Source organism: the organism of the source record quoted next, unplaced genomic scaffold, assembly GCF_019419815.1.
Source record: "Pyrus x bretschneideri cultivar Hongxiangsu unplaced genomic scaffold, Pyrus_bretschneideri_v1 Contig10, whole genome shotgun sequence".
NCBI classification, from domain to species: Eukaryota; Viridiplantae; Streptophyta; class Magnoliopsida; order Rosales; family Rosaceae; genus Pyrus; species Pyrus x bretschneideri.
In genome coordinates, this window is record NW_025999391.1 from 3,901,024 (window position 1) to 3,911,952 (window position 10,929).

Genomic DNA, 10,929 nt, shown 5'->3' on the forward strand with positions numbered 1-10,929 from the left:
GGAAAAATATATACATTTCTCTCGCATCGCTTGTCGACAAACTAAAAACGAAACGTTTACCAAAGGCCCTAAAATTTCACAATACTTGTGTTTATGGTATCCCTCGGACAATAGTATGCATTGACAGGGTCACTGTGATATGCTAGTGGCTGAAGTACGAAGGCCGACGTTTCACATGTTTCCTTGGGTTGAAAACTTAAATGTAAATGGAGTCCAATATACAATTAAACATGAACTTCAGGGTTTATGGCATGCATTCATATTAACATCGTATCTAAGTTGTATTAATTTCGATCTAATTAACAACATTTATTCGCGGTTAAATATGCTCGCTTGTTGTAAGTTCTACTTCTCTGTTGGTTTCTTATACAACTCTACTGCACCCATCCCAGACACGAACTCTCTTATCCGTTTCTTTCCGCCTGAAAGATTTGAATTTCATGCTCCGAAGGAGAGGTTTGCTGTACAGGAAGACTGGGGAAAAAGACCTTGTCCTGCAAAGTTCAAAGTAAACAAATGAGAGTGTAATAACAACCAGATACCATACATCCGATGTCTTTAATGCGAGGTCTGCGGTGACGGCTTAACAAAAAATTATACTAAATCAGCAGCAAGTAAAGAAAAACGTAATCTATGTAAGAGAAATTAAACTGACCTTTAGAAAATATCCAAATCCGCTAAATTTACAAGGACTCCATCATCTTCCCACGTTATATCCTTGGCCTTTGGATCTTTTTCAATAGGTTGAAGAGGCGCTTCTAATGGCGGAGGGCTCTGCGTTCAGAAAACACACAATTTCAAGACGTAATTGACAGGAAAACTAGAACTTAATTGCCTTCATCAGATTACTAAGAATTCAAATCCTGGATGGGCTCTCTAGATCACTATTGGTATTTAGAAACCGGTATTTTCAATTTATCATCAAACAATGATGGATGTATCCCTACCATGCAACGAATCAAAGGCCAATTAATTCCACGGAAGAAAGGATGTTGCTTGATTTCATTTGCACCAGTATTGGATCCTAAACGTGCGTCTGGGTCTCTCTGCAACAATGCATTTATCAACTGCCGTGCTGCAAGGCTTACCTGGAACATCAAGTAATGTTAGCGGGTGCATAATTAGCTCAAAGCTTCAAATAATGACTATACAAACGCAATATTAAAACTTCATCCATCCTTAGATCGCAAGGTCCAAACTGACAGAATAGATGCACAGTTCAATCTTAGATATACCGGAATACTGCCTGGAAACGTGAGATCTTTGTGCAGGATGTTGGTGAATGTCCTCTGCCTATTTTTACCCCTGAAAGGTGTACGGCCATACAGCATCTCATACAACAAAATACCTGAATTCCAATCATAAACAAAAAGCATTGGTGATAAAATGTACTGCAGCTCTACAAAGAAAGTAGGAGCTACCCAGTAGGGCGGGAATAACTCCATGATAACATGATTGGAAATTTTTATTATATGCACACTTTTGAATACCAAAGTAATTTTCAAAGTAGTGGTACTTGAAAAATTGATTCCTTCATAAGCATTAGTAAGAATTTCAGTGAAATTTAATGCTTACCAAGAGCCCACCAATCAATAGCACTGCTGTGGCCTGCACCAGTAATAATTTCCTGAAATCAAGCACCTTAGGAACTTTGAAAATATATAGGCTCTGTAGTCTGTAACAATATAGCTGACCAGATTTGTAGTAATACAAGTATTTCAGAACACGACATACAAAATGTCAGCGCCAGTTAGCATGGTTTGAAGCACATGCATACATATTACTGTTGATGAAAAGATCATGATGTGTTTTGATCCTGAGTTCCATGCAGTGACTATGCATGAAAATGTTTTCTGAGGTGTTAAACCAATATTATGGAACCATACGAAAACAAGGCATGCCCCTCTATCTAATACGCTAATAAAAATATTGAAAGTAGGATGACCTAAAACCATAATGGAAAGGGATCACCGTACAGGAGCAATGTACTCTTCAGTTCCAACAAATGAATTTGATTGTGTGACTGGTTCTGCAACAAATGTTGGTGGTGGTTGACTCCTCGATCTTCTTCTCTTGTTAGGCAATTGATGCCTTATAATCTGTGCAATGGAAAAAATTATATAATAACAAATAAGAAGAGTACGTCTGTAAAGAGAGAAGTGAGGATTGTGATTTTGTACCAGGGGTTTACATGATGTCATAAACGACAAATCAAAATCTGCTAAGACAATATGCCCATCCTTATGGAGTAAAATATTTTCAGGCTTAAGGTCGCGATATACTATTCCTGTAAGAAGCCACAGGCATAGTCAGCAAAAAAGCCAGAGGACTGAGATGTCCTCCATCATAAATGACACCGATATGTTATAATCAATCAATCCTGGGTTGGATTCCCGTGCTTCAAATGCTAATCCTTATACTCAGGGAATAACTCACGTTACATCTGATTATAGTTTGTGTCAGGAAAATTAACTAAACAGTAAATGTTAACCACAGGATTTGCGAAGAACACCAATAACTTCACGAGGTTTTCTTCCCATTTTTTATTAGACTAGAAAACAATTAGAAAGAATATTGAATAGAGAAGTGGAGCACAGAAAATGTTCATATCATTTAATCAAAATACCTAGACAGTGAAGATATTCCAATGCAATAACCACCTCTGCCGCATAGAACCTGGCATATAATGAAAGTTAAAACAATAATCTTTTGAGAATACATCTACTTTATAGATGGTTAAAAAATTGACTGTAGAAAGTCTGCAATCAACCTAATAGTAAAAAGTCTGCAATTCATATGTACGGTATGTACCAAACATCAATTTCTGCTTCACATGACCATAGGTCCACCGTCCACAACAATGAATAAAAGTGTTAGCTACCAGCAGTAGTGGACACGGTTATGCCCAAAGGTAGCCCTGTCTCCACCCATCTTTTGAAATCTACCTTAACAGAATTGGGGTGCATATGGTTTCGTCACATTTTAAACCTAAGTAGGGTTTTAGCCTGCTGAAAATTTTGTTCCATGACTGTTACCAGTTTGTAAGAGGAAATTGAAATTATAATAAATCTCTTCCATCAACCAAATAGTTCAATGCATCTCCTAGAAAACATGGATCATTATCTTCTGCAGCTTAACTTTCGATCCTTAGTTATACCACAAACAAATCCAATAGTTATCATTAACTTTCATCATTAGCAAAATAGAAAGCATACACAACCGCATTTGGATTCGTGTTGAATGTCAATCAACACAAAGCACAGCATCTCTCCCTAGAAATTACTGAACTGTAGTTGAATCCCACACAAGCAAGAGTTTAAAGTAGCAAAATCAGATTAATGTTTTCCTATCATTAAATCCAATCAATAGTGGGTAAAGTAGTAGCTTTAATTTGGTACCAAGAGACGTTAAGAGTACAAAAGTAAAAGTACCTCGCAGATTCCTCCTTAAATAATTTCATCGGCTGCTTGTCAAGTAAAGCAAATAACTCTCCACCACTGCAAAAGTCTGATATCAAACAAACGTGTGTGGAAGTCTGCGGAGATGAAAAAAAAAATCAGTATACTTGAACCAACACCAATGTAGTTAAAAGTCAAATGCAGTCCATAAACGATTGTAGAATTTGAGACACAGAGTCCAGATATCTATTTTTACTTGTCATGCTTGCCAAGCATATGACAGGTTATGGCTGGATTACTTGTATAACAGACACCAATTCGAAAATAGTAGAAAAATCATGTTGTATGTGTGAAAATCCCCTCGAAGAAATACTGATATGTTATTAAACTTGGCCTTGTAAGTTCAATGAACTGTATAAGTTGGCCCTCCAACTAAAAAGAGAAATCCAATTTCCTCTTTCATTTATTTGAATTCTACAAGAATAATTCCTTTGTAAAACATGTACAATCATTAGAAGGAACAGTGTCTGTCTGTCCTCTAATGTTGCCGCAACATAGGTTTAGCTTTTCGGGGTTAAGATAGTATTCACTAACAAGAAGATATATTTGATTTAGATAATGTAGAGGATTGAACTGACTCCCAATCAGATATGTCTATGCTTCTTAGTGCACATACATATGCATGCATGGATGTATCCAAAATATTCACATGCAGAATTACCTCAAATGAGGTGTACAGTGTGGGAAGAAAAGGATGGTCGAGTAGCGAAATTATCTCCCTCTCAATGCATGCTCGGTGAACCTGTAATATAAAATAGCAATATGTGACCCTCAGAGATATATAAAGATGTTATACTGGTTATGCACAAACAAAAATGGGCATCCATATGTGTATGCGTGCAAAAACCACACATGTGCAATCAAGAGCCAGACATGCAAAGGCGCGCAAGTGACACATTCATGCACAAAATTGCAAAGCTCCTTTTCTGGACACCACTGAGATGTATGCTTATTCACTGCTGAAGAATGCAGCTGTTCACTTATGTGTTCATACCTTGTTACGGTTCAACATTATTGACTTCTCCATTGCCTTCATAGCATACAGTTCACCTGTACCTTGTAGTTCCACCAAATGTACACTGCAAAAATACCATAGTAACGTAACTGAAAATTAGAGATCCAGAAGCCAGATAATGAATATTTTTTGTATGCATTGTATAAACAATTGCCTAATAACCTGAATATAAATACAATTTTAGACAAAGAAATGACAACAATAACCGTAGCTGAACACCACTCAATTACATACATCATCAAAGGTGAAAAATTGCAGTACCTTCCAGTATCACCGCATCCCAATGGTTTTATGGGCTTAAAATGATGTAGACCAATTTTTTCACCACGAGCAGTAATCTATAGAAAATGAATAAGATTATTAAAAAGGCATTAGTGATGGAGACAGCTTATACAAAAACTTGTGAAGCTCATAAACACTATATCTTGATTCTTAACACAATCAAGAAGTAACTGTAACTTGTAGTGGCCTAGAGACTACACAAACTAAAATAGATGTCAACACCACCACAATGCAACTCAATGGTAAATAAGAAAGCTAAAACATCTGAATGCTGAATATAAGTAATAGCGATGTTAGTCAAAACACTCCAAGTAATATCACTTGACAATTAATTTTAAATTGCCTGTATTTCTATCTACCTCAGCTACAAGAGAAAGGAAGTTATAAATATGAATCCGGATAGCCAGTTTAAGTAGACTAATAAAATTCTTAACCTAGAGTACATGAAGTTTAACACAAAAACATTATTTGAAAAATGGATTGATACCTCTCGTATTGCTGTCCAAGAAGGATTTTCCCTTTTGTGAGGCCTTGGGAAGACAGGCTGAGAATGAATTGCCCATAAATCTTCTGGTTTCTAAATAATTGTATAATATAAAAGTTGCATCAGCTATGGTTCCAAATTATAGCCGTAAAGATATTAGATCCCATGATTGCATAAAAGATGTAGCAACCAAAAATGAAATGAAGTGTAAAATTATTAAAATCACAGATATTTTACATTAATTTTCAATACCAATTATTAACCAAATCTGAATCTGAAATATCTTAATAGAATATATTTAAATGTTTATTTAATTTAGAAAAAACAACCAATCAACTCATTGGACATTTTAACTCAGCACAAAAAGAGTACCTTACCAAGTTGGCATCAGGAAGTTCTCGGACAGCCTCATCAACATTGTGTGCTGTAGCTTTGACCTGATAATATAGAGAAAAACACTTAAACATCAGCAGTAGTACATGAAAAAGGTATTGAATATATATTGATGAGACCAGTGACAAGAGTATGCCAAACATGGATTGAAAATCTGATGATGTGAGAGCATAGGACAAAAGGTTCATCAGTTTTAAAAGCATCTATTTATTGCTCATCTTGTCCATGATATCAAATGCCCAAAACCGTAAGTATTTTCTTTCTAAAATGCAGTGTATGTTGAAAGGTGAAAACAAGTTTGTTACCTAGCAATCTACTTCTCCTTTTTTATCTCCCTCAATTAATTGGGCCATAGGCTGAATGATCAGGCTATTGGAATATATATTCAATTTCTAGCCAACTTCCAAAATAATTGGCATTGCTTTGAAAAGATATTCTTCTGACTATTTAGAACTGTCACATTAGGAAGGCATCAGCATCATGACTACAACAGTACATAAATAATTAAGTTCTATTGACAGTATCCAAATAATAGGAAAATAATTACCAATTTAGAACCTTCTAGTTCTGTGCTCTCTGACAGGCGATTTCGCAGAGGTTCCACATGACCACTCCCATCCAGTTGGACACCAATGAAATATTGAAGTTCACCCTATAAAAATTAAAATCAACTCAACATAAAGGCCAAAATAAGGTATGAAGGAGAATTTGATCAGAAACAAGTTTGAACCTACAATAAGAATCACAAAGTTACCTTCTGGTCACGCATGGGCTGCAAATGAAATAAATTCCAAAACTTTTTTCCTGCAATTAAAGAAATGATAACCATTAGGAAACGAAGATGTAACGCAAAACCTCCAAAACAAACGGAGCAAGTTAAACAGAAAAAGAATTTATACACCACATGGCACTTGGCAATCAAATGTCATTTATATTCTTGTCTTCCAGCCGGCATGAACCAGCAATTCAATTAACTGGCATTATAGATATGTACAGCATCAGAAATTCCAAAGCTGCTTACCACTCTTTGTATAGTTGATCAACTGTACAGTAATTTCCCTTTGTTCTCTAATGGCATCTCTTATCTTTGCGACAGTTGCTTGATCTGTTTCAGGTCCCTGGAGAAAACTATGAAACAGAGAAAGAAGATTAAATTCCTATTGCCATCTCTAATATAGTTTCTCATACACAAGAACAATATACTAGATAGGAGGAATAGAAAGCAACAATGAAAAATAAGTCTTAATTCTAATTTCATACGATTCATGTTAGATAGAGGAAATTGGACTAAGACTCTAAGTTACCTAATTGATAATTATAAACGGATAACAAGAATACAATATAACATGCTTAAGTTAAACAGCAGGAAGTAAATGACCTTGTTAAGAAAAATGCATAAATAGAGTACACTTCCTACCGACAATTTCTTCCCAAAATTTCTTCACGGGTATATTCTGTCAGTTCTAAGAAGCTATCAGATGCAAATATCTGCACAGAAAAGAGTCAAAGGACTATTAAACTCATTTTCAAATATAACATGCACCATGCATAAACCATACACTTTAATTCGAGTAATTTTTCAGTGAAAATCATGATGCTTCTTAAGTGCATAATAAAGGAAAATGTGAACTGAATCTTCCTTGGGAATAGTAGTATTACCGACAGTGAGCAATCTTGTTCCGGCACGCATTACCAGTACAGGAAAGCAAGCAAGTAAAATGAAGTAACTATACTATCACCTATCATATGCAGTGATCCGCAGTCTGCAGCTAGATATCTTAATAAAAGAACTACACACCTCAAATGCTCTCTTATATGCTTGAAATTGAGTTTGGCTTGCAAGATGCATTTTAAGTTGGATAGAGAAACTACAAGAAAATTGTAGATCAAATTCCGAAAAAGGTGGCGCTAGAAAACAACAAATCAACAACTGAACTTACTCTATGTGAGTAAAAATCATTAGTTATGGCTCTAAGTGGTTACATGAGGTTGTATAATGTTGGATCCTCGGCAAAGTGCATTCATGTGGTAGTGCAACATCAATGTAGAGAGGTGGAAAATGAAAATAGGAATATATTTGAATGAGAGTGAGACTGGAAGAAAGTTGCATATTAAAAATAATTATTCTTACAATGGGGCAATCTGGAATTCTAGGATCACTAATCACAAAGTTCTTTTCAATGCGTTCCAATGTGGTTGCCAAGTCAATTCCTTGGCGTATATCCCTTTCTCTTTCAGTACTGTCCCAATTGTCAGAGGGCTCTATATCTGTGGTCATCAAAACCTCCGGTTCAATAATAGGTTCTTTTTCATGCCTGCTTGCAGAGCTTAGAGACCGTGTTTTAAATCTGCATGATAACATCAAACACCTGATCAAATGGTGGTCAAACTAACTTTAAATGTAACTTTTAAATATTGAAATACGGGGGAATATAGCATTAAACACTGGTGAACAATTACAATTTGGATTTGAAAATAGAATGTACTCACCCAATAGAGGAAGTGCGTCCTGACTTTCGAGATATTTTGCCTGCATCAATAGGAGAGCTCATGTTGCGAAATTTATCGCCTTTCACATCCGATTGAGGAGTTTGTCTACCAGGTGTACTCATACTTGCAGTTGCAGCAGATTTAGGCAGAACATAATCAGGGTTGAGGCTGTCCTGCTCCTCATGAATGCTGGCAGTGTCATGACTCACATCCTGGATGTGAGAACGTGGATGTCTTACTGTTTGGACAACTTCCGTAAGGGAGCCTAACGCCTTCTCCTTCTGGCGAGCTGATCCATAAACAACATAATTCCATTAGAAATGAATTAAGACAACCATATAAAACTCCGAAAATTGACCAATTTTGCTTACAATCATAGCGGATTAGCGACTTTGGCAATCCATTCGGCCTCAGTGCCTTGTCATTCACCCCTTCTGTGTACTTGCTGACCTCAACCTGCATTCTGCAAAATCAATAAGTAAACTGTTTACCAGAATGCTCAAAATTCTTCGAAAGAGAGAAAAAAAAAAAAAAAAACAAAAACAAAAACAAAAACAAACAAACAAACAAACAAACTTATTAAAATCAATATGTAGCATTCAAATTACAAAACAAATCATAAAATTCAGAAGTTTGGGGACTGACCCAATAAATTTGATAGTGTTTCCCTGCTCATCTTTGATTGGGGTAATCGTGAGAAGATTCCAGAAGGGAGTTCCATCTTTCTTGTAGTTGAAGAGCCTACCGCAGTAGCTTTTCCCGGTCTTGACTGCGTCTCGGATTTTCGCCACTTCGTTCCGGTCCGTTTCCGGTCCCTGAAGAAATCGGCTGCACCCAAAACATCACAATTTTAGGGCGCCAATTGGTTTCCTTTCTTTTCGATCTCTTCTTCTTGGCGAAGGTGGAGCGACACATCGTGGCTAATTGAAACTCGGACGAGAAATTTTGACCGAAACTGAACGAAACCCTAAAATTACAGAAGGGGATGAACTGAAAGGAGTGCGGTTGCGCGGTAATTATGTCATAATTTCAACTCACTGTGTATTTATAGCACCTGTTTGGTTTAGCCCAAAACGATGGCCGGGGTGCAAGAAATAAATGACAGTCACCCGAAAAAAAATGTTGGTTCTATCCTCACACCGCTCTCAATATCAGCCATTGATTGAATGAATTAAACATGATCAAAAAATACAAACTAACAAATGATGTGTGGAAGGTAAAGTGGTGTGTGGGTAGCACCATCAAATAAAATAAAAAATAAAAAAACCATTCCGACATATTATGTTGTCAAATTACCGTACATTGAAACGAAAATAATTTATTCAAGAAATGGCCCAAATTGATACTCGGACATGCATATCAGACTATATTACCACATAATTATCAAAGTAGTTTAAATTAACAATTTAACAACATAATATGTTAGATTGTGTGAGCGTTTAATTATCCAACACATCTGGGCAAATCAAAATGTGCTAAAATTAGCAACTTACCAGTTCCGGCCAATGACCTCCTTCGAAGAATACCCGGTCATCCCAAAGAAGCCACTACTAGCATACATAATTGGGCAATCAGGTTTTGTGGCATCAGAAACAACAAAAGTCTGCTGAAGCGTAGACAAAGCTGCCTTCAACTCATTAGAAACCCTTGGAATATTTCCCATCTCACCCCCATAATTTGAGTCCTCAGAACTCCTTGCAGATGAATCAAATCTCCCCGATGAAGTTTTTCTTCCGGATATGCCCGTGAAGCTTCCTTCTCCACTGGCTGATGATTTCACAACCACACCCCACTCAGCTGTTCTTGCTGCTATTGTTTCCTTCTCTGTGATAATCTGGTTGTTGCCGGAATTGGAAGCATACCCTCCATTTGAATCAGTGGCAGAAATGCTTTTAGGATCAGCCGAAGCCTGGTCAGTTCCGAATGCCATCCACTTGTTGATGGAATCCCTTCTACCAGCTGGAGCAGAAGTGCTTCCTGATCCGCTTTCCACAACATCAGCAGCTTGCTTGTTGCTAGGGTTTGGTCCAACATCTTTCAGATTCAAGACCTCCATTGGAAACAGAAAATCCACCGCCTGTCATCATTTAATTTAAATTTTCAAAAATTGTTGGAGAATGGTCCACCCCAAATTTGTAAATGTAATCATTAACATATATCACTTAACTCACAATTTACAAAATTTACAAACCAACAAAAAAATTGTTAACAAATAGAATGTTAAATTACATAAGTTGCTCAAGTTAAGAACGTAATCTATGAACTTGTTTCTCACAAACAGCGTCAAACTGTTCAAACTTTAGCAAAGTAATCCGCAACCAAAGTTCATCAAGAACTTGCTATTTTTCAAGTGAAGAATGAATTGGAAAACAATCGAACATCACTCATCATTCATCAATTACCATAATTCAAAGTACTAGAGATTAGCAGGCAAAGAAATTAACTGAAAAAGGAAACTTTGCATGGAAGGACCTGCTCGAAAATCGAGTTTGATGTCTCAGAATAGAAAGTTTTCACCGAGCTTTGACAGCAATGAAGGCAGCCGTGCCCAGTTCCAACAAATCAACAAAAATGGCAGATTTCATAAGAACCACCAGTCCTGATGAATTACATGATCTGTTCCTCTGCGATCGTCTCTACCGTACGGTATCAGATATAGTGTAAAAACTAAAAAGGTTCGTACTTGTGGTAGATTTTTTTTTTCTAGATATGGGGCTGGTGCATTGCCGCAAAGATAGGAAAAGGGACAGAGAGGAAGATAAAGCTCTTGTCCCGAGGCTATCGCTCAATCAGTATGACCTGACCCC

General features: G+C 36.7%; 1 protein-coding gene across 4 annotated transcripts; it reads right to left on the reverse strand.

Moving 5' to 3' along the window:
• Nucleotides 1-219: 219 nt before the first annotated feature.
• LOC103949524 (phototropin-2) lies at nucleotides 220-10,929 on the reverse strand. Of its 4 annotated transcripts, none has more exons than XM_048566114.1 (24): nucleotides 10,595-10,927; nucleotides 9,616-10,199; nucleotides 8,768-8,950; nucleotides 8,494-8,585; nucleotides 8,123-8,411; nucleotides 7,764-7,980; nucleotides 7,050-7,120; nucleotides 6,654-6,760; nucleotides 6,387-6,436; nucleotides 6,180-6,284; nucleotides 5,617-5,676; nucleotides 5,243-5,299; nucleotides 4,735-4,811; nucleotides 4,453-4,537; nucleotides 4,120-4,200; nucleotides 3,432-3,535; nucleotides 2,627-2,676; nucleotides 2,181-2,287; nucleotides 1,977-2,099; nucleotides 1,576-1,627; nucleotides 1,236-1,348; nucleotides 948-1,088; nucleotides 656-774; nucleotides 220-494 (listed from the first exon to the last, which is right to left on the reverse strand). In XM_048566114.1, exons 2-23 carry the CDS (start codon nucleotides 10,176-10,178, stop codon nucleotides 658-660), a joined length of 2,844 nt encoding a protein of 947 aa, XP_048422071.1. In that variant the 5' UTR covers nucleotides 10,179-10,199; nucleotides 10,595-10,927; the 3' UTR covers nucleotides 220-494; nucleotides 656-657. The 4 variants fall into 4 exon arrangements, with proteins under 4 accessions (XP_048422071.1, XP_009358916.2, XP_009358915.2 ...); XM_009360641.3 differs by having other exon boundaries at nucleotides 5,243-5,332; nucleotides 10,567-10,927; XM_009360640.3 differs by having other exon boundaries at nucleotides 5,243-5,332; nucleotides 10,595-10,926.

What these genes read in the sequence shown, in the direction of transcription:
- LOC103949524 (XM_009360641.3), bottom strand. Translation starts at nt 10,178, where the DNA reads ATGGAGGTCTTGAATCTGAAAGATGTTGGACCAAACCCTAGCAACAAG. An exon ending in GAGGTCATTGGCCGGAACTG is followed by an intron (nt 8,951 to 9,615) that starts GTAAGTTGCTAA and finishes TTTTGGGTGCAG; the next exon opens with CCGATTTCTTCAGGGACCGG. An exon ending in CTTGGACAGCAATACGAGAG is followed by an intron (nt 4,812 to 5,242) that starts GTATCAATCCAT and finishes CATTTTCTATAG; the next exon opens with ATTACTGCTCGTGGTGAAAA.